A 24944-nucleotide genomic window follows, 5' to 3' on the forward strand; every position below is an offset into this window, starting at 1 on the left:
GGACGCAAAAAGCGTTGAAAACGTCCCCGACGAAATCAACAACGAAAAAAGCGTTGGGACGAAATTTGGACGCACTTTCGTCGGGCGTTTTCTATTGCGCGTACTGTAACCAATAATTGAAGACTAATGTCGTGAGTATTATCAGGCTGCACGCAGTCCAGTGGCTATGGGAAATCAACATTGCAACAATGATACACATTTTGATGATTTTGTACCTCAAACTTATTTCACTGTTTTCATTCCTCTCCACATTTCCCTCACGCGTGGTTAGTCCTTCATCACTGACAGGGTTTTGAAGTTTTTGAAGGGGGAGTCGAAGCAGAAAGAGAGAGCACAGCACTTTATTTATCACTGAACTTGCGCTTCTAACATTTGAAAGGTACTAGTGCAGGGCAGAAAGTCGTCTTTTTTTTTGGGGGGGGGGGGGGAGGGGCTTGGAAGGGCTTTTTCGGTCCGTTACTTTCCCAAACATTCCGCTGATGAACACCCTTTGCTCTGTAGTTAGCTGCATGGTCAGGCAAACTCATGATCATGTGCTAATTAATGTCCCTATTCACAACCGAGCTGTCTGTAACAATCCTTTTTACCCCTCCCTTCATGTTTGTGTACATTCATTGAAGCATGAAGGCCATTGTTATCTGCCAAGTTGGGCAGGTGTTGGGAAAGCTAACTGGCTCCTTATTTACTATCTATTTATCTGGATGAAATGGAAGCATATTTTCAAATTAAGTTTTCTCGAGAAGGCGTTGATCATTTTTTATGCCTGGGATATCATATGAAAGAAAAAAGAATGGATATTAAGGCTATGATTTCATTTTTTTCAAAAGATTGCTGGACAAGTCTGAAAACTTCATCCAAAGTCGCTATTTGCTCGTGCAAATGAAAATTTAGTAGCATTATTGTCTATTGTTCTAACTCAGTCATGCACGAATTTTGAACAATTAGTTGTGCATCAAATGAAAGAAGAAAAGTTTATCTTTCCATTGATGTATATCTCATAAAGAAAATGTATGATTTCGATAGTAAAAAAGTGCATTGAAACCCGGTTTCGTTTTTTCTGGGACACGCTGTATAGATGTATAATTGAATGTGCACAAATTATTGGACAGGAACAATGTCATGCTCATACTATGGAAAATGTGTCACCCAAAAACTCTCATTCAAATGTCCTTTTCTCCATCTTTACTACAAATCTGTTCACAAATCTGCCTTCTGGGCCCTGTTGCATACAAGAGACAATCACACATACTTCCGAAAATCAAACATAAGTCAGGTATTAGCCAATCAGTATTTAGCACTCAGAGACTTACAGTATGTTTGATCTAAACTTTAATACAACAGGGCACCTACAGTGTATTAGAGAAGCCAATCATATATGCATCAATGGCACAAAAATGAAAGTTGTCGGTTGGCTTCTTCAGTGTCATAAAGATTTCATATGACACTTTATGGGTTTTCACATATGATTAGTTGTAACATGAAACTTCTATAAATCCACAAAGCTCACTGAACAACTCTTTCAGTTTCGGTTTAGCACATTCTCTTGCTACAGAACCCTTGCTCTTCTGTTAATAGGAATACAGTTTGTTTTGTTTCCTCTCTTTTGTCATGCGTTTTGTCATGGCGACCTTCTGATACCACAAATATCAAACACAAGCAATTCCTAAACCTCCATGTATGAAATATATTAATGTGCTTGAGCATGACAAATATGCTACATTAAAGATAAAAAACATGAATGTGCATGCAAGTCAAAAAGGTGTACAGGTATTTGTAGAAGCAAAATAATCGGGACCACAAGAATTTCTCTGTGTAACAAAATCTCATCAAAATGGACAAAATGTTGGTAAGCAAAATAATGAGTTATATGGGAAAATTTCTTTTTCTAAGAAAGTCTTGTACCCACTCTGGTTGTAACAGGGTTTGCCTGTAATTGGGAAATTTCATTCCAGTATTTGGTCACAATACACTGGGAATATCTGAAACATGCATTAAGACAATACTGTCTAAAATTCTTCCAGTGTGAAATACGTTCCTTCAAAACCTCTGACAACAAAATCTGTCTTCACATGAAAACTAAAGTCTACAAAAAGAATTTGCAATATCAGTGCTAACTCATGCCCTAAATAAGACACCCATCCACTAAACTAAGTGGACCGAATATGTTCACCCGTCACGACATCATCTTCAGTAGTTTGACAGCATTTAGGGATGACACTCAATTAAATGATTTGGGTGTCCAACATTTAGCCCTCCACCATTCATACAGCTCTTGTGCCTTCTAACATAAAAGTGTTGCAGTGCACAAGTGCTGAGGTCATGGACACACAGAACTTCACAAAAAAAAAAAGTGACGAGGCCACTTTAAAATACACTTAACAATTAGAGAGTTCATCCACAGTACAAATACATGCACTACCCTTTATGATCTTGTTTGTTTTCAAGAAGACTCTCAGGAACTGGCACAGCTCTTACAAGTTTTGGTGGGCAGCACACAAGTGATCCCAACAATGTACACGTGTATATGCATCTTTTCAGTACATTGTATGCCATCAGACAGTCAAGCCGTGGTACATTGATAGTAAAGTGTCTGACACATGACGCTCAGAATATCAAGAAGTCACAAACTGTTCCAATCCATGTCACAGATGGTCATCTGCACTGGAAAGATGACAACTTTGGTATTCCCTGCGAGGCTCTTCAGGGGGTCAAAGGTCACGGTCTCTGCACAACAATTCCTCTGTCTCCTTTTTTGAGGAGTTTCAGCTCCGTCTGTTCGTGCTTGATGCGTAGCCGCACTATGTGAACGTGAATGTCGGTCCTGTGAACACGGTGAAACAACAAATATAACATTTTGCATTACATAAATAATGTACTAAATATACAGTGCAACAAATGTTACAGTTACAATACAGTACAAGAACATTCAGTATTCTTGATAACATACAGTGTACATTACTAGGCCTACAGACCGAGCAGAGGTTATTGACCGTCACACAAAGACTAAGTTGAAAGTGTAAAAAGTCTTTCTTGCATAAAACCTATTGCAACCAACACTATATTGATGAAAATGTTATTACTTTTACTGTTCCTTCATTTTCTATCACATTTATTCTTCGAGGAAAGCATACTTGTGTATCAAAGCACAAAATGTATGTAGGCTTTCTTGTTGAGCTAGTGAGATATAACACCAGTGACCAGTAGATTCAAATCTCACTGATCTCGACTGCCTACCAGTACAATTGTATATACATATGTTGTAGCCCAGCCTGAGGGTACAGTAAATGAAGACCTTTGCAGGAGATGGCTTGTATCCTCCAAACATTCATACACAAATTTTTAGTTTTAAATACAAATTACGCTTTTTGTGTGTATCTGTGTGCGTGAATTACATGCTTAACAATTAATTTTGGGCATCAAAGTTGATAACATGATAATGATAATGATAATGATAATGAATAACATTTATATAGCGCTTAATACTGATGTTTCTAAGCGCATCAAATCGGGGAAAAATAATACATGTATATATAACGTAAAAACAAAATACAGCATTATGTACATATTATGATAACGACAGCAACAACAACAACAGCAAAATTAAGGTTGTGTAAACAGATGAGTTTTCAACAATGACTTAAACCTATCAACATTTTCAGCGTTACGAATATAAAAAGGGAGTTCATTCCAAAGAAGTGGGGAAATAACTGAAAAGGCCCTATCACCATAACGTGTACAGGTGCGGGGACCACGTGATAATTGGAGAGCGGAGGAAGAACGAAGAGAACGGGTTGAAGTGGAGGAGCGGAAGGAACTTAAATCTTTAAGATAAGATGGGGCAAGATTATTACATATCTTGTAAACAATAAGGAGGATTTTAAAAGTGATACGTTGATGGATGGGGAGCCAGTGGAGGGATTGGAAAACTGGAGTAATGTGGTCAGATCTTTTTGTAAGGGTCACAAGCCTAGCAGCTGTATTTTGAATTCTTTGAAGTGGTGCAGTACTTGAAGCAGGGAGACCAACAAGAAGAAGAACATGCAAGGAAGTGTTTTAGTATAAATTGTACAAAACTAGGTATATATTCCATTCTGAGAGGGGAAGTGTGCAAGCGCATTGTAGTCTTAATAGTATTAAAAGAATACTGTAAACCCTCTGAATACCAGTGTTTACAGCCAACAAACAATTGATATTAAAGCAACTTCAAAATATTTTGGGGTCACACTGCTGCAAATGGTGACAGCAAAGCTGGTATTAACAGTAGAGCCACTGAACCCAAATGCTGAGTACATGTGCTCAAACTTTGGTCTTAATCTCCAGTCTTCTTGCATTGTATAAAAGCCATCAAGAGATAAAACCAGAGTCAAGATGATGGCTACTGCCTGGCAAACGCTTGGAATGGGGCGAAATAAAAAGCATGAAAAGGTTTGTGTGTGCACGTACACTCATGTACATTGGGGGGGGGGGGGGGGGCAGGTGGGGTGGGTTCTCTAGATCTTACCTGTGTTCTTTGTTCTGTATACCCATTCTTTCCAGCTTCATCTCATTCAGTCTTACCAGGGCCTTGCCTACAAATGACAAAATAGAAATAAAGCCAAATGAATATATTTGTGTGCCTCAAACAAGTTCGGGAGGAGGCACGGGACAGCTGTACTTCACACATTCTAAATCAACAGGGCAAGCCATACAGCACAATACTGAGACAAAACTCAATGTGAAAATAGAAGCTGTAAGTTGGCATAATATTCTCAATTTGTTCATAGCAGTTCCACTGATTTTGTTTCACTACCGGTACTTTTTACTCAAAACCAGTAGCTATTGAGGAAGGCTGAGGTCTGTAATCATTTTATAATCACGTTTGCATTCTGCATATCATTCAAATACATGTTTATGTGATCCATTTCATGGAGCATGTTAAAGTACACCTAGGTACTACAAGTTCTAAGTTTACATCAAAGTTTAAATATAATGTGGCTAAAAGTTTGAAGCAGGCATATTCTCCACACTGGCCCACAAAAGCAAATGATAATTTTACATCTACACCTCATTTCACATGCCAGCAAAACTGTTCTCAACTGTAGTGTCAAAAAGCAATAAGAAACACTACAGACAGCAGACAATAAGAATGGACAATGAAAAACTAATCATGCATTCACTGTCTCCTGTCTGGAGTATGCAGGAGTACAATTTCTTGCCAAGGCATACAACTAAAGAGCTAATCTCTGGCTGCAAAACTCCATACATGGACCTCTTGTGTTCTAAGGAGAAACCACATTTATAGCGACAAGAAATGATGCTACACCAGACACTTCCTATCTCTGATGGACTAAGGGGATAACAAAGTTGTCTAGGAAACCAATGTATGATCGTGAGGTTCAAGTTACACTGTACATCCCAAGTGTTAGCATTTTGACAAGTTCCCAGACACTTTACAATCAATAGCAGCAATAAGCAGCTGAAGTGGTTTCTAGAATAAACCATAGATCCACAGTTTGTGGTTTATGACTTCTTGAGCAAACTATCTCCTTATTAAAATTTGTGGTTTTATTGTGAACCTTTTATATGAAAGGCTGTCTTGTGATACAAATGAGCTACATGCACATCAAATGTGATAACTCATACATTTTTTGAATCACTGCTCCCAATGGTAACCTACACATATAGTGCATCTAGAGTACCTTACAACTGTACAGTATTTATCTTCCCTTCATATTTACAGTGTACACACATGTACTGTATTTTCCTAGAGATATCTACAGGGAGAGAGAATTACGTAAAATGTATTAAATTGTATACCTGATATATCATGTTCCTCAAAGAGACCACCATAGAGGTCTAGGTACTCCCGGTGCTTCTTCTGAAGCCATGACAGAACATCTCCCGTGGTCCAGAGGTAGACTGACTTCTTGCTCCTAGAGGGCTTCTGTGGGGTCAGAGGTCAAAAAATATGTGAAATATATGTGAAGTGTATAATTCAAAAGAACATGAACATGATATTGTGTACATGTTATCACCTCAGCAAATTACAATTGTAAAGATGAGTACAGGCTAAATACAATACTATGTTGTACTTTCAGATATTTGAAGAAGGTGTAAAACCTTATTTGTTTCCAGCTTCATGGACTTACAGATAGTGATATAAGCAGATCACGCCATTGTTTCAGGGCTTTACTCAAAATGGCTGCTTTGAAGTGGACAGACCTTCACTGACAACACATATGATGTAGATTAATTTTACCTAATCCTCATAATCCCCATTGTGTCACCATGATCTTCCTGTCAGGCTGAGGCACATTGCTACAATTTGTACATCCAATTCAATTCAATTCATTTATTTTTCATTCTTCTTTTTTTTTTCAACAAAACATAACGCATAATATATTTGGAATTACATCATAAACATAAACATTCGACTTTGTAAAAAATAAATGATACAAATAAACAAAAGAATGCATACTGGCAAAAAAGTACAAAGTTATGCTTCAGTTGAGGAAAAAAAAAAGAACTGAGAGGTCCACTTTAGTGGGCCTGCCAATCTACATACAGTATGTCCCAAAAAAAATTACAACGGGGCCCTCCGCAATGATAGTCCATCAATCTAAATACAAATTCAGGGTATGAAACTATAACTCATTGCCCACATCTTACAGAAAACCCCACTCGATTTGCTTCAGTGGTCAAAGAGAAATATGGAATTTTGTAGAGGATATCGGGAATCTCTTCTGTCCAAGTTCTGTCTATTATTCACACACAAGATCATCGAAATGCTTAACTCTAAAGAATCCGATTCATGACATGCTTTACAACAATCCACATTTCTCTGTGACCGCTGAACCAAATCGAATGGGGATTTCTGCAAAATAGAGCTAAAATGTTATATTTTAAGACCCTGAAGTAGCATTTTCAAGAATTAATCATATTGGGCATTATCATGGAATATCAATGCGAATATCTGATTGTATTTTTTTTTTTTGGGGGGGGGGACCTTCTGCAGTAAGTCACCCCAAAAATTACAATCAGATTTTTGAATTGATAACACCTCATATGATCAACCTGTATTTGAAGTGCTACTTCAGGGTCTTAAAATATACAATGTAACATCTTACATGTACATGTAGCTCTATTTTGCAGAAAACTCCATTTAATTTGGTTAAGCGGTCACAGAGAAATATGTGTGGCGCTCCGACAAAATGAGTCATAAGTCGCACGGGGAGTTTTCCCGTAATGAGCCGAAAATGAAGGGGAAGCACTGCTCGGGTCGAAATTTTTTTATGACGGATTTTGATTCCTTGATGTTTTATCTGTTTGTACAGAAGATTTCAGCGTGTAAAAATGAGTACAAGTGTCCCAAATCACAGTTTTTCTGAGACAATTTTTTTCGGTTAAATTTTTTTCGAACGCTCGCCTTTGCGTTGCGTTTCGCACCTATTGTTCTTGCCCGATCGAGACTCCGCCTCCGTTGCCAGGGTGTATGCTAATGAGGCATTGCTCTTGACCCCATTAAAGACAAAACAAGCATGGTGCGCGCGGCGGCGTCGGCGGCCAAGCGGCGAGGGCTTTAGAATTACGCAATAATAGCGAGCTGACCAAGGCTATCGATTGCATGACCAGCGAGTTTCGTTTGATACATGCACTCCATTTCATGAAGTGGTGATTGATGTGACGCACAAATCGCGCTGAAAACTTAATTTAAACGAACGATCACGCAAAATTTATGATACTTTATCTATGAGCTAATACAATTATCACATATCGAACTTGAAACCTCTTTATGCGTGTGTGTACTCTTACAACGATTATTAATTGGCCTCATTAATGAATTCATTCAAATAATCATAATTTTCGTTCCCTGGCATGTGACTTGCTGTTTTAAGTTCATCTCTGGAGATATAGTAAGGCCTAAGTTGTCAATTATTCTCGTTTTTATAAAGTCGACAATGCGTGTGATAATTCGCCAAATGTATGTAATACGTACTATTATTTCCCTGGTTAATAAAACTTATTGCCCTATTTCTTATGATGGTTTGGGCCGTGACGGCATGGAGAGAAATCGGAAGACAAACATTATTAATGCCCAAATAGCTCGTGTTCCCTTTGGAGGATATTCTCACCCTTGTCATCTGTGTATTTATTAGAAGTAGGACCTATTTGAGAAAGGGACAGAAAGCTGTGTTGCTACTCAAAATTTTATGTGCTTCTTCATTTTGTTTTGTTTTTTAATCAGAATGTTTGTAATGATAGCTGTTTGTCGTGTATTGCGTGTAGCTGACATGTGAGAGGTCAAGTCTGCAAAGAATTTGGCTAACAGCTTTGCGAAGTAGCAGCGCTAATTGCCCATTGAATTTCGTATTCTGAGGAATTTCGAATGAAAGAACTCGGACGACACTGTTCACGCTTTGTATCCTAGTAAACCCCGCATCAACGAAGCCTTAAACAATGAAAGGTAAACTTCCTGCTATCAAGGGGTGGATAATCACGCAACCAGTATTCTTTCTTCGCCATTGATAGCAGAATCAATGACGGAATGGAGCAACAGTGTTGGAGGATCGGCATTATGTCTGCTAATTTGTAAAAGAATTTTTCAGTCCCCTTTTGCGTTCAGAATCACAGTCAGGGACGCTAACTTCCCTATCTCCTACAAGCTATCGTTACTATCTTAAAACGTGAATTTTATGAAAGGTTAAAAGTGATCGCGGAATCAGTTCTTCTGCGTGACACATGCAGGCTTTTATAATAGGATACCAAGCTTACCTTTATAGAAAGGGCGGGGATACACGCGTATCGCAATCATCCGGATTTGAGAGTGATACACTCTACTACTTTTCTTCATTTTTCCCCCGACAAAGACCATGGTAGTTCAAAACAAACAAACAAACAAACAAACAAACAAACAAACAAACAAACAAGCAGTTGCATTTGGGCAATTCCATAAATTCGGACGTACATTTTGAACACATTATTAAGCTGCCAAAGATGCAAAGATTGAGAATGTGACACTTTTTTCTGGCCATGATATGACAAGTGGTTAGTAGAAAACAATTAACTATGAAAAAATTATGTCAAGACCTCAGTGACCTTGGAATGATTAAAAGATAGCATGTGTTCGGACGTACACAGAAAAAGTGAATTTTCTGACTTCATAAGTTCAGTCACAAAGTTCTGTGAAGTATGCAATAGTTTTCTAAAAATTCACATTACATCAGTTAAAGTAGATGTGAAATGATGTAGAAATGTAAAAAGAATTAGCAATTTAAACAATTAACATGGAAATTATTATGTTTGTTTTTTGTTTCGGACGTACAGTTTCGGACGTACACGACCGCCGTTTCGGACGTACACTATGTACGCCCTCAACAAGACTTATAATAAATGCAAAAAGAAATTTGTTACATGACTATTATTCATCCTAGGCCCTTCTTAGATGATAGCACTTGTCTATCATGTCAGCATTACCAGTGTAAATGAACAAAATAGCTTCAGAACATGAAAACTACTGTGTACATAGGGTCTGTGCATTATCAGCTGCCTTAATACATACTGTAACAATATTCAGGCGTGATAAGTATTATGTACTTGTATTACAGAACCAGAATTCTAATAACAAACTTTGTGATTATAACACAAAATACAGCCTAAAAACTAATTGGCCAGAACAACAGAATCACATGTGTTGCAAACTGTAGGTAACCAATTACTATATCAATTATAGAAATGTTGTATTTCTGTTAATTTTTTTTTCACAATGAATGTGATCAAGGCACAAAATAATGTACCATCAATGAAGTACTGTACCAGATGTATTTATTTACAAACAGAAAGAAAAAATAGAATCCGTGGAAAATCGAAAGATTTACATACTTTAGTAGCCAATAACTGCTTGTAACATACTGACTAGATATTTGTTACATGTATACCATGGTGGCAAAACAATACTTTTTTTTTTACAGACAACAGTAGAGTAATCCTGACACAATGGATATTGTTCATGGGCAAGTCAAAGCTATTTGATTTTGCCATCTTATGGGAAATAAGAGTAAAAAATAGGCCTGTTTTGCCAATATTAGAATTACACCCTAGTCTATATTAAAGCATATTGCAGTAGTAAACACGGACCTTAACAATTATGGGAAAAAAATAATCAAAAGAAACCATTTGCTGATTACTTTATGTTGATTCAACAGTAAGTACATGAATTGAACCAGAAAATTTTACATGAATTTTTACTCTGTTCTCAAAACTCTCTGAACTTACAATGAAAAGAGCAAAGCAAAAATTGCATGGTCAAATTCAATTTATGAGTGATTTATGTATTAAACACAACATTCAGTGTAATTCAAACATTATGGGTTCCTTTTTATGTGAGGTCAAGCTCACAGAAACATGCATGGTAATGAAGAAAGTAACATATGGGACAGTTTTGCATTATGCTTGGAATATTCTGGTAATCAAAGGCCTTTTGATGTTGTTGTTTTTTAGATATTAGATTTAGTGAAATGTTATCGAGTACCTGCTAAACAATTGGCTCTATGCAGTGTATTTTTGTTGCATGATTTATTTTATGGAAAAATCTTATTCACTCTGAAATATTTATCATTATTATTATAAATCACTAACACTATCATAACCATCTTTATGGCGAGACCTGCTCCAGTACTCCTTCGGCAGCAACATCAGTCTGTAATTTTCCAATGAATGACTAAAGTGCATGAAGATAAATCACAAATTAGACAGGGCTGCACACTTACCCATTTTTTCTACTGGTGGGACTGGTCTGTCAGACCAGTAGGTACCCAGTTTTTCCATCTTTTACTGGTCCATTCCTTAAAAAAATTACTGGTCCGACAGTAATTTTTACTTGTCCAGGACCATCGGACCAGTGCCAGTGTGCAGCATTGAATTAAATCACTAGATTAAAAAAATATATGATAGGACATGGATACTACAGTAGACCAATCAACCGATTTTGAAAGAAGATAAATACATCATAGCTTTGTCAAAAAAATTGACAATTAAGGTTTAGGAACTAACCAAAGTGAATTGAACATTGTATGTCTATGAGGTCTTAGGTCGTAACAATGATGTACATGTATATCATGTCTATTCTTGTCTAAATTGCAGGCTGTTTGTCCATATACCTGTAATCAAAATGCACGAAGATGCAGATGATAACTTCAAGTCACAGGATTAGGATTGTAAACACCAGCTGACAAAAATGGTAGGAAACAGTACATTGTAGTATTGCAATGTGAATGCAAGGTGATAAGAAGCTGAAATATTACAGTCTTGGCCAAAATAGGAGGGTATTTCATACAACAAGCCACCTTCTCTGCTCTATGTAAGTAAGCAAGTAATCAATATCTGTCCTTGTAAAGACACATTGTCTCAAGCATGTCTCAGAATGTTGATATATGACCATTCCCTACTGTTGGTGGTTTTCATACATTCCACAGTATCAACTTCAGACCACGCTTTCTGTTCAGCCTAACTTGTTTGTGTACACACATACAATGTACATGGACAGAATTTGTTTATTTAATAAATAAATAAAATTTTATTGAATATTATATACCTATGTATACAAGAGGATTAAACACAGAAATGTATTCCTTAAACATGTAAGCTCAATAGGATTGTTTTCAATGGGTTCCAGAGCACAGTAAGAAGTCAACATGAGAAGTGTTTCGGACGTACATAAAAGTTGTTTCGGACGTACATAAAAAAGTGTACGTCCGAACACATATTTTTTCATTAATTAGAGATAATTACAAAATTCTAAAGTTACACATTTGAAAAGCAACCAAAACTTGCTTTGCATTGAGATTTTGCAGTTTGCTGGCATTCAAGTTTTTATGCAAGATTAAAAAAAGGTGTTTTTTTGTTTCGGACGTACATTGAAATAATGCATAGAATAAAAGTGAAGAAGACAACATAAATTGTCACTTTCACATTCTCTACCCTACGGATATGGAAAAAGTGATTCATTACCTTCATATTGAATGATGTAGTGAGTTGAAAAGTTTCCTTTTCCTTCACAAAAAATATCAAATGAAATAGTGGATGATAAAAGTGGTTCCAGAGCAGTTGTTAAATGGCTTCATTGAAATCACTCCTGTGACCTTGACCTTGGTTAAGTGCATTTCTAATTTACATTTTTGAAAAGTTTAAACAATTCCCATCAAAATGATATATGATTTGTGCTGATAATTTCATTTTGAAAAATTGACCCTCTGGTTGACAAATTTATGGAATTGCCCATTTCAGAACGTACAGAATTTTTGTTTCATGTATGTATAGGTCATCTCTTGATGTATAGCAGGCATTTGTTGTCGTTTTTACAGCGTTTCCTAATAAATGCCTATAGCGAAAACCCAACACAACTTTTATCAAGGAGGGAAGGGAACTTAAATTTGAATATAACATAGTTTACAGAAATCAGACATGTAAATAAGGCAATCATATACATCCGCACGGCCGAGTGTAATCTCTTACTTTGATTATCAAACATGATCGCCTGCATTTACGTGTTTTTTTCTAATTTCTTGAAATTTGCCTCATTTTCTCTTTTTTTTTTTAAACAATTGCTCGAAACATTTAAATATCGTAACACAGTCTGCTGTCCCACAACATAACATTCCATTTGATTTGCCACTTATTGTTGGTCGGGTGACGCCAAATGGTGGAATCTGGAGCGATGATACACGGCATTTTGTTTGTTGGTTTTCGTCTCGTCGCTCAAAATAATTTTGACTACGATTACAGAGGTATCATCTACAAGACATAACTGATGGTTTACAGAAGAGATCATCAATTCAGTAAAAATTAGTCAAGTCATGAATTCACTTTACCCATCATGTCTAATCGACCTACAAAATTGTTTGGGTAACCGCGCCTTTTTATTCTCATAGTTCAAACTAATTCTTGACATAATCAAAACAAATAATTCTTTATATAATTTCTCAAAATACTTTCTACAAAGATGCATACGGCAATCTTTACTGGCCTAAACAAGTTTTCTAGAGCCATCAGTTCCCCCTATGACGATGACTTCGATTGCGTTTTGAACTTGTATCGAACTACTTTCAAAACAGCTATTACCTTTATAGTTCGATTAATAAACCAGTCTTTTGAATTCATAACCAACATTCGTAATCGTAACCATACAGTAACATAATACTGCATGTCAATAAAAGTTGAAAAATGTAAATGCTATAATAGTAGCGCAAAATAAATGAGTAACGATTATCTTCATACATTCTAATTCCTAAGTGATGTCGCTACGAAAATGACACATGGTTTGACGACTGCTTCAAGCAAATCCAAAAAAAAAAGAAAAAAAAAAAGGAATGGGATATACTTCTAATGATAGTACCACGCCGTACAATGCATTTCACTGTATTTTGGTACCGTTTGGTTACGTTTCTGTGCGCTTTACGTACGGAAAATAAAAGGTAGATTGATGCTATTAACATGCTTACACACGACGCATTCAAAATGTTTTTTTTTTTTAATACACCGTGTACTCATGTTATAGTATACGGTTTGAAACTTTTAATTTGCGAGTCCTATATGAAGTTATAAGCAGGGTTATTACATTATCAAGCAAATATCAAAGTATTTAGGGATTCGGATTAGCGCAGAAGACTAACAGTGCTATAATATGGCGATCGTTCGCAACAGAGACAATCCTCTTCAATAGATATACAATGTAATTCTGTTTTCATGAATTGAAAGAGAAATGAAAAGAAGTCAACTTTTTAACTTCATTTAGCTTTCTCACCAATTGAACTTGATTTGATCTGCCACGCATGATCGCTGTGTGTTCTATTAATTCTCTTAAAATATTATTTAATCGGCGTGCTTGTTTTTTTATGCAGAATGTCACAGGTAAGTTTAATTCATTGAAGTTCATAATGTTTGTACATACACTGTATGGCGTAATCGTTGTTTTGTATTTTTACTTTTATAATATTGCATGTGTCCATTATCTGATTCTGACCACGAAAATATGGCGACTGTTTAAATGCGGAGCATGTACTGGAAAACTGTAATGTCTCCTGCCAGTATAGACAAACTAATTTCTAGTCTATCCCCGCTTGAAATGGAAATGAAATAAAAAACAACAACAACGAAGTTCGACCTTCAGTAGATTTCAACCGTTTTGTATAGTGCCTGATTCATGTGATGGACACAATTCTTTAGCACATAAGCAATCACACAACTTTCGGGAATAGATGTGTGTCTTAATGATTGTATCTCATGGAAGAAAACTCGTCTCCTTGCCTGAATTTTAGCTTTTTCCTGTTCAAGCTTGCGTGAAAGAAATAGTTGAACATCAATCGCAATCATTGAGAGAGGCACATCCTTAAAAATAAGCACAGGAGTACTGAGGCACACTACGAAATAAAAACGGGCCTTTTATCACTATTGACAACGCATGACATTGAACTGTTTTTTTTTTCTTGGGGGAGGTGGGGGGGGGGGAATACAATTGATTATTCTGAAGGTTCGTTAATCACACAATGAAATATGGTTCACTATTAGCTTAGGTTCGTTAACAAGAAAATTAAATGCGGTTCCTTTCCGGTCATTGCCAATGGTTCCTTTACCCGAAGTAATCAAGCAGTATTTTTTTCTAATAAGGTTTGTGAATACAAAACGAAATGAAGAAGGCCTAAGTGTTAATTCCGAATATTTGTCAGTATTATTATCTATACTCCACTTCTCAAATGCAGAAAGATTGTAACTGCAAATGTGATGTTAAAAAAACAAAACATTCAGCTTAAGCTACAAGTTAATAGTTTTTTATATGCTATGGTATTACAGAAGTGACTGAGAATAAGAAGTATATTTATGATACAATCATTGTAAACCCAACGTGAAGCTGTCAAGCCTACATCAACCATTGCTTCTGATACGTATAATATGTGCAGCATTGGCAAGCGTGATAAGCGATAATTACTGTGCACGCAACGCCTATAAAGGAAATGTGTCTAATATGGCGGGAATTCAGAATGTTACGGCTGTATACAGCTGCGGCAGAACAGACGCGAAAGAAGTCTTTGATGCTCTGCAACATTACGACCATGTGCGTAATTTGAGAGTTTTTAGTACACGCAAAGAACACGATCTCAAAAGACGACTATCGTTAATTAACTTCATTGACTTTTTCTACCGATGCTGTCTTTTTAACCCCCGCCTACATTAGGTTCTCAGGTTCTATTTAGGTATTGGTACTTGCATACTAAACGCATCCTCTTTAGTTTCCATTGACAACAACATCGGAGGAGAATGGAAGCGATGAACGCCCTCGCTACAAGACGCTTCTCGTAAGACGCATTGCGTGCCCGCCTACAATAGGTTCTCAGGTTCTATTTAGGTATTGGTACTTGCTAAACGCATCCTCTTTAGTTTCCATTGACAACAACATGGGAGGAGAATGGAAGCGATCAACGCCCTCGCTTCTCGTAAGACGCATTGCGTGCCTTTTTTCTTTTTACTGTTTCCTATTGTTTGTGAGTTAAAAACTTGCGGCAAACCACAACGCAGCCGACACACAACGCGTACCGACTCATTCATGCGGCGGCAGCGGCACGGACACAAACGCGCCGAAGTTTACATTCGGGCTGCCGTATTGGTCAGAATCGTTAATGACAGACCTGTCCTGCGATTGGTTAATTATCTTACATACCCAAGCTATCGCCTTATACGGTAGTGCGTGCGATGGAGCGTAAACGCCGTCGCTAAGCAGGACTGCTGTATTGTTTCGTCCCGTGAAAGAAACAGGTTGTGAGCTTGAACGTAGCCTGAACTTTGAGAGCGATTTTCTCTGTTATTTAGAAAATGGACTGACATCATAAACGTAGTTTATATTCGTTTTTATGATCTATAGGGATATCGAAATGAGTTGTATTACATATCAGTGTAAAGCTTAGAGTCTGTAGAATTCACATATAGGCATAACTACGATTTCGTTTTTTGCGACTTTTGACTCATTCCGACGGAGCGCATCACATATGGATTGTTGTAAAGCATGTCATGAGTCTGATTCTTCCAATTTTAGCAATTCATTGCTCTTGTGTGTGAATAATAGACAGAATTCGGACAGAAGAGATTCCCGACATCCTCTACAAAATTCTGTATTTCTCTTTGACCACTGAAGCAAATCGAATGGGGTTTTCTGTAAGATGTGGGCAATGAGTTATAGTTTCATACCCTGAATTTGTATTTACTGTAGATTGATTCACTATTTTTAAAGATATCATTGCGGAGGGCCCGTTGTAATTTTTTTTGGGACATACTGTACTATGTACAGTTGTAGGTCGAGTTTGGATGGCTCACTGAATGCTGATAAAAAGGGCTTGGCAAATTAAGCTACTGTACATGCTATTGCAGAACTGAGTGTGTCAAATAAATATGTTAAGTTTGATTCACTTAATCATTGGCAAACAATCTGCCCTACCACTTGAGAAGGAAAGATCATACTTAAAGATAATATAAAGTTTTGGTACCTCAAAAGTTTCCCTGAGTTTCCTAGTCTTAGTTTGTGTTTCAGGTTAAAGTACCTTTCATATAACTAACACTGTGAGACTTACTCGCCCCAAAGTGCTCTCATGTCTTAGTAATCATGCAATAATGGTTTCGTATCGGAGCAGAGCGGGCTCTGAATAATTCGAACGAGCTGTTAGTTTGACTCGACGCGACACCGCGATAATCAATGTACAGTACACGTATTGTACAAAACCATTATTGCATGATTACTATTGTACATGAGAGCACTTTGGGGCGAGTAAGTCTCACTGTGTTTTATGAAAGGTACTTTAACCTGAAACACAAACTAAGACAAGGAAACTCAGGGAAACTTTTGAGGTACCAAAACTTTATATTATCTTTAATCAATGACAAATTACAATAATGATTATGTACATTGATAAACTTTGTATTAGAAAATGCATTCTCCCTGATGTTTGTTTCTTTAATCAAAGACTTGAAACAAGGTATATATGGTTCAACTGCACTTTATAGAATCTAATACGCCACATTTGATTTCAATGAGCACAAACATGTACAGTGTACATCAAAATGTAAGTGTGTGTACCCTGGTATCCTTGTAAAGTACACCCTTTCAATGACAGTACACTGACAATGTGACATATAAAATTACACAACGTACACAATATATGCATATACACATACAATTGTATGATACACACACACAACACACACTCAAATAAATGCATCTACAGAATGAATTGTGAAATCCATATTATCCAAATGTAGTTTTAAATGCCACAAATCATACCAAGTTATTAGGGATTCTTGCTGTCAACTTTCTGGAGACATTCATATTGTATCAATGAGAATTCATTCAAGAATTATGTGCATGTGTGTATGCGCATTAACCCGTCCCATACTGAGTTCTGAAATGCCCAGACTTAAAACGCAGGCCACCAGGTTCCCAAATACATGTAGAACGGGTTAAGAAACATGCCCATCTCTTCTTACATACTGTGTTCATTGTACCAACAGGTCAAGAGGAAGTGCTACCACCATTTACTTAGTTCCCTTTGCAAATAAAGAACGCAATGGGGCATCCCAATCACAAACAGCAAGATTGCCATATAGCACCTTCATGCTTTAACTTAAAAACCCCAGTAGATTCAAAGCAAACTCGGTGCACTGAGATTTATAAAGAGCACAATGTTTGCTTAATTCAGATGGGGTTGTGGAACTGCACCGTGGGGAAATTCCCTTTTAAATCACTGTACAGCAATTAAATTACTGTTCTGTTATACACTACACTGTACATACACTCTGCCCAAAAGTCGCGTAAACGTGATACATGCGCCATTTGCGCATTTCACGAGTTTGTCTGACATGGAACCTTCGTAGTTGTCCGCCGATGTGTGCAAGATCGGCGCTTTACGCGATTCCAGGTTTTGAGCAGCTCAAACTTGGCTTCCAGTAAAAGTTTACTCAGTACTGCGCTATTTTACGTAATTTTTGCATAGTTTGCGTAGTTCTCATGCGAACACTGCACGAAATACATCTTGTATGCGTGGAATATCAGTGATCGTTCGCGAAAATATTGCCTCTATCGCATTTAAGCACGAATCATGCACGATTCCTACTCAATTCATTAGTGATAATGCGCAGATTATGCGTGGTATTCCGTGGACCTCAGTCGTCTCGCACAACCATGTATTTGCCCTGTTTGGGGCCTTTGCGTGCCTTCAATGTATGCGCTGAAAGTGCATGGTTTGTAAGTGATTTTTGCGTGATCTTTCCATAGTTCTTGCACAATTCATCAGTGATTTTCATCACATAAATCAGCGAAAATTCTCGACGGACAAGCACGCCCAACCAAATTTCTTGCATGATTCATGCATTTACGCTACTTTTGGGCAGTGTGACTGGGCCTTTACAGGGTACAAATGTTATGTAATGCATACAATTTCCTTTGATACACGAGACTTTGCTTTCAAAATCACATGCCAGTCTTGCTACAATGTATTTTGATTCTCTAAACCCTTTTTCTCCCCCACTTGATGACGATACTACATTGTAAGAAAATAATGACTAAAGTTAAACCTGTCTTAGCGGCCACCTGTCAAAAGCAACCACCTGCTTTATAGCATTCACTGAAAAATCCCCTGCATGAAATTGTTGTATATGATTAGACCCTCTATGCACCTGCCCAAAGCAGCCAGCGGCCACTCATTTTGTATCCCGTGGTGAATATCTAGAACTGCATTGATAGCAGCCACAAAAATTTACATGTAGCTAAACCATTACATCAGCAATGAATACATTAAATTTTATGTTCGTGGTGTGAATTCATCCAAGTCTTATGAAAAAAACACAAGCAGGCTAATAAAATCCAAGATAATTGTACACACACACACACACACACACACACACACAAATCCCCAGTATAGCTGCTCTGTTTTTTAAGAATAATATGCGGTATTTCATGCTATCATTACATGCAATGTTGAAATTCAAAATGGCTACCGACCTGTCTATAATGGTCACCTGTCTATAGTGGCCACTTCTGCCATTTCCCTTTGGTGGCAACTATCTAGTTTGACGGTAAACAAATCAGACATTCAATGACATTGTACTACAACTTGTATGTCTCACTAGCTTGTGGCTACAACATGGGAACATAACATGCACTTCAAAAAAGACTCTAGAAGGTCCATTGTACAATTGCTGTATGTACACCCCCTATGCTGGACAAAAACATCTCTGCACTAGAGATAAAGTTACTTCCTTGGGCATATCCTTGGATCAATGTTCAGGCCCCATTATCAGGAAGTGAACGAGAGGTGATAATTACGTTCCAGTGTGGATACAATAAATCTTGTGCTAGGTAAAATGTCTTCTTTCATTTTTTATACTGTGTACAATAACCTACTCCTTCGAAGTTGAACAATGTACAGCGTACATACATTTTATTGTATCACATGTTTGCCAGTGGTTAGGTACTGTATAGTGTCATAAGCTCACAGACAGCTCAGGAAATAAATCATAGCAAGCTACAAGCCTAAACGACTAAAGATTATTGCACAAAATGATCTTTGAACAGGAAAACTTAATAAATCAGGACAAAACCTATAGGTTTATGAAGAACTACACATCCTGTACATACCAGATTCTAACCATTTTTAATAAACATTGTATTTACTGATGGGACCAACATTTGGCACTTACAGCAGTTACTGTACTGTACATTTGTACTTGATTCAAGAAATACTTTTCCAACTCAAATTTGATTAGCAACTACAGCTGGGGTTCAAATGGTATCCTTCATAGCAACACTTCTAAGAAAGGAGAAAGCTACACACAAAAAAAAATTTCTGTGTAAAGATGGAACATGACTTGGTGGATACACTGGACATGAAAGTGTGCCAGTGCCCATTCAGTTCTTACTTCTTGCTTGTACACTAAACAGGCTTGAAAAGTGCACAAACAATTTACATCATTTTCTCACTACACAGATCACATTATCTTTAACAAACTTTCAATGTCATGGACATTGAACAACAGATCTACAATGTATTGTATCTTAGCTGCCATTACTACAACTGTTTGTGGTAATTCTCCTTGATCCTCATTCTTACAAGTTTGGTTTTAAAAGGGACTGTACAGTACTGGTTGAGGTAGGGATTCATGTTTTGAACATTCCTAAGTGAGATAATGAAAAGCCTCTTATGAAATATGAAAGAGCATGTAATTCTAAGAAGGATTCAACGTTTATTTGATGAAAATTGGTTTTCAAATGGCTGAGATATATCCAAAAAAGTGCTAATAATAAAAGGCGACATGCCACAACTTTATTAGACTCTCTTTGTTTCACCTTGTTTTTGGATATCTGAGCCATTTCAAAACCGATTTTCATCGAATAAACTTTTGATACCCCTTAGAACTGCATGCTCTTTGACATCTCATGGAGTGGTTTCTGAATATCTCGCAAAATGTTAAAAGCTAAATCTACACCTCGACCAGAACTGTACACACCTTTTAATGTCAAGTGTAAAGAAACCAAACAAAAACGAAAACAAAAACAAAACAATGAATGTAGACTTGATTTTCTTTTTCCATCAGATACAGTTGGACATTGGAATTCTAGAATCATAAAATATGAAGACTGACTGTGAAAACAGTCTGTGCTTGCCAAAGCCAACCAAACCCTACAATGTAGGTCTGTTGCGGATGACTCTGTCTCCATGTTCCCAAGAGGTGAAAGCCCAAGCCTGCAAGTTCCTTGTCCACCCACAACTTGAGTATGGAGTACAGGCCTGGAACCCTACAATGCTTTATGAAGTTACAAGTACTTCTACCAATCCATGCCTCTGAAACAGGTACAATAAGCTGCAGCCCGCTTTGTTATCTGAGACTTTAGACACTCAACTCCTGTCACACCATTATTATCCAAGTTGAACTGAATCCTGTTACGCACTCAGTTACCTAGTGCAAGCAACAATGTTTTATAAAATACAACACAACCTGGTGAACACCTCAGGACTACTGCTCAGCCAAACCCTCAGTCGAGATCACTGAGGGTTTGAGCGTTGTACCTTTCTGCATGCAGTAAGCTGCAACACCCTATTCATCGCTGCTCTGAAGCTCACTCTAACTAAATAAATGTACAACCTGGCCAAGCTTGATGACCTCATTAACCAATTCATGTCACACCCCCCTCATTAATAGAAACACTATCACTGTTCAGCAACACAAGCGAAATCAGTAATTTTGCCGACAAAATGACTATTTCATTAACGAAATGTTAACATTTCGTAACGAAATGACTAATTTTGTAACGAAATAGGCCATGCAATACTTCGAGCTACATACAAAAATACATAGTACATGTATGGTCTTTGTCCATGGTTTAACCAGGGAGGTGTCACCTCCCTGGTTTAATGTACAAACATTGTACCACCTTCGTGAATTCGGGCCAAGAGGACCTCAAAGAAAGGATCAATATCAAGCCCTCACTTGCATTCTGGATACACTGGACCTACAACAACCCTAAGATACTCTACCCCTCGAACCCTCCATCCCATATCATCTGGCAGGCCTTGATATAAAGAGCCCAACTCCTGTCATCCACATACCTGTTGCCGAACAAGACTCCACAAGATAAAGAAGGAAGTGGACCCCACATGCCTACTATGCAAAGAGGAAGAGGAGACTGTACATTTTGTTGCCACACCACTGGAATCCGCCAAGAGTTCATCAAACAAAACTTTAGTGCCTACATGTACTGGACCACCCCTATTTTGTTCCAATGACTCTCTTGCACCCAGACCACATTTCTAATTTTCAGTTCACTTTATTACCTCCGCCAAGGGGGGAGGTTATGTTTTCGTTACCGTTGGTTTGTTCGTTAGTTCGTTTGTCCGTGTGCAAAATAACTCAAAAAGGAGTTAACGGATTGGGATGAAACTTGCAGGAAAGATTGGAAATGACACAAGTAACAAACGATTAACTTTTGGTAGTGATCCGATAATTTTGGGGGAATTGATGAAGGATTTTTGATATTTTGGCAGGTAGGGTCAATGAACTTGGGAGTTCAGGCTGCGCGTATTTGAGGTTTGCCTGCGCGCACTTAAAGTGCATGTTCTAGTTTCTGTTAGGGCGAGGCACGCCGTGCAGCTGAAGGTTTATGACGTAACAAAGGCTTCTATATTGGGAAATTGGGTGACTTTCAGCACACAATGCTATAAATACGTATGGGTGGAAATCACTGATATCTCTGTGGAAGAACAAGATCAGTGGTGGAAATGAGCTGCATGCTTGGCGGAGGTCTGCGCTCTCAGAGTGCTTTTCTACTGTAGTTTTATATGCCACAATGACCCTAACCTTGGCCTCAGTCTGAGTAATGATGACATCCTGATGTGCTTCATCCATTTTAATGATCTAACTCCACATTCCTAAACCCATTGAGGATGGTTAGATTTTACTGCAACACGCATTTCCCATAGACACCTGCCCGAGTATACTCGGCACTCGTCCTCAACGGGTTAAAGCAAGGCACCCATAATTCGACCACAACGCCATCCAAAATTTGACCGGCCGCTAAATGTACATTAAAAGTAAACATAAATTATGCTTTTGGCAGATTGCGTGTGGTTGAATTTTGGCACGGGAGGTCTCACAGTCGAACCTTGGACAATTTGTTTTAATTATCAAACAGAACAGAAAGTGCCTACTACTGACTCGTACTGGACCACCCCTCTTGTTCCTATGACTATTCATTGCACCCAGACCAATTTTCAGTTTAGAAATTATACCTTTTTATTTTATATGCCACAGTTTTTTTGTTTTTTTTTTTTGTTATGACCCTCCGAAAACCCGGGCCTCAAAGTCTGTCACTCTGTGTCAGTCTGTAATGACATCTTGATGTGGTCAATCAATTTTATCTTTAAACTCCACATTAACAGATTGAATCACAATCTCTCCAACTCTGCTCCTTTGACCTTGATTATGACTAAATCTAATCTTGGGAAGGTGTCCACTCCTCACTGAAGATCTGTCTGCAACCGACACTCGTCAATCTCCGACATAAATTGAGGGAGGAAAAGAAGAAGAAGAGGAAGAAGATGACAAGGAAGATAAAGACGGAGAAGATGAAGGAGGAGGAGGAGGAGGCGGAGTAGGTACTAGGATCTGGACTCTGGAGGAGGAGGAGAACAAGTAACACTATGTGAGTATGAATTCATGATGTTATCTTAGCTTTTTCGTTACCTGCAATTGTTGTCTCGACCCATGATGATGGGCATGGGAATAAGGTTGTCCTTGCTGACCCCGTTCTCGTAGAACTCTGCTATCAAGGGAACCATTTGAGAGACCAACACCAAGCCGTCCTTTTGAGTTTATTTCGGTCCGGCTCCCATATTTTGGGTTGCTCATCTTGCGTATTGAGCGAGTCTGACCTGGCTTCACTCCGTTCCCGTGCGGTGGTGGCGATTCGATCACTACTGATCACTAACGTTAGGACCTACACAAAACATGAGCATGATCTATGATGAACAGACGAGATCGAGATCGAGATACAGCCGAGCAAATAAACTGACTGCGACGAACACACTGCACTGCACTGGTTATCACTTCAGTTCAAATAAATTTCTGCGTAGATCTACTTCTGATTTCTAACCAAATACAGCTCAATTTTAGGTCGAACCCAAATAGAAGCAAAGTTATCGGCAATGCTCAAACCATTTTAGTAAATGAGACTCCACCAGATGACAGCGCTCACACCCTTGCTTCGGTACAGTCATGTTTACATACACTGCATGCTGCGGTTCCCTGACTTTTGTACACTCGAGTCGAGTATACTAGTACTACATCACATACATAGTACACTCGCGGATCGCCCGGGGCCGCGCCGCGCCGCAAACTTCCCCACACCGTGCACCTGTGCCTTTTGCACGGTCAACGCAACATGCACACAAAGCAGTCTGCATTTTCGCGTGAACGAAGGAAGGCTTGTAAATCTATGACAAGCCAAAAATGTGCGAAGTATTTTAATAACGAGGGATTTTGAACATGCTGACAAGTGATACCACCGCCAAGGAAGAATGTTGTGTTTTCATCGGCGTAAAATAGAACTTGTTTGTTTGTGTGCAAAATGATTTGTTTGTTTGTTTGTTTGCTTGTGTGCTTAAATAATTTATTTGTTTGTTTGTCTGTGTGCAAAGTAAATCAAAGTTGCGGATTTGAATGAAACTTGCAGGAAAAGTTGATAATGGCACAAGGAACAAAAAAATGATTAAATTGTGGTGGTGATCAGGGGATTTTTAAAGGAAACCAAAACCCAAAGAGCAATGTGGATTGAGTGAAAGCAGCAACATTGGTAGAACACAACAGTGAAAGTTTGAGGAAAATCGATGTGAAAGTTATGCATTTTGAAAGTTGTGGTGTTGAAACCACTGGATCAGGAGACTACTAGACGTTTACTAGTAGTTCATGACTTCATGTGTAGACAACAATTTAAAGAAAATGTAAAAAAAAATCCAACATGCTTTCACTTTTCTAGCGTAATGAAAGAACACTTGACTAACCGCTTCTTCTTCTTCTTCTGATTAAGTCTGTCTCCTTCAAGAGGCTGAAGATTCTTGCAGACTGTAAGAAAGCAGGGGGAACTATTTCTATACCCTTAACGTAATCTAACTATCAAGTTGATGGAATGTGAAATTTTCATGAAAAATGATTTTTTTTTGTGGAGTTCTTTTTATATTTTCTCTTTATTGTTCTCCACACATGACGTCATGAATAAATTGAGCAAAATGAGCAAAAATTTCTAAATGTGCGTCATGATCAGGGTCGTGTCTTTTTGATTCAGCATTCTCATTGTTAAAGGGACTGTAGGGCCTACAGTACTGGTTGAGGTAAGGATTCAGGTTTATAACATTCTTAAGAGAGAAAATGAGAAATCT

General features: G+C 37.9%; 1 protein-coding gene across 1 annotated transcript; it reads right to left on the minus strand.

Annotated features, from left to right (window-relative positions):
* Positions 1 to 166: 166 nt before the first annotated feature.
* LOC139713411 (protein aveugle-like) lies at positions 167 to 23435 on the minus strand. The gene is made up of 4 exons (XM_071625146.1): positions 23254 to 23435; positions 5797 to 5923; positions 4502 to 4568; positions 167 to 2821 (listed from the first exon to the last, which is right to left on the minus strand). The coding sequence occupies exons 1-4, from the start codon at positions 23416 to 23418 to the stop codon at positions 2716 to 2718; spliced, it is 465 nt and encodes a 154-aa protein (XP_071481247.1). The 5' UTR covers positions 23419 to 23435; the 3' UTR covers positions 167 to 2715.
* Between the last annotated feature and the right edge of the window lie 1509 nt (positions 23436 to 24944).

The sequence above is a fragment of the Diadema antillarum genome, unplaced genomic scaffold (assembly GCF_040938485.1).
Source record: "Diadema antillarum isolate AM-2024a unplaced genomic scaffold, OU_Dant_1.0 seq00001957_RagTag, whole genome shotgun sequence".
NCBI lineage: Eukaryota > Metazoa > Echinodermata > Echinoidea > Diadematoida > Diadematidae > Diadema > Diadema antillarum.

Excerpts from the sequence above, each read along its gene's own strand:
- LOC139713411 (XM_071625146.1), bottom strand. The coding sequence starts at position 23,418 with ATGAGCAACCCAAAATATGGGAGCCGGACCGAAATAAACTCAAAAGGA. Across the intron at positions 5,924-23,253 it reads GGTCGAGACAACAATTGCAG|AAGCCCTCTAGGAGCAAGAA; the intron begins GTAACGAAAAAG and ends CTGACCCCACAG. Across the intron at positions 4,569-5,796 it reads TGAGGAACATGATATATCAG|GCAAGGCCCTGGTAAGACTG; the intron begins GTATACAATTTA and ends TGTCATTTGTAG.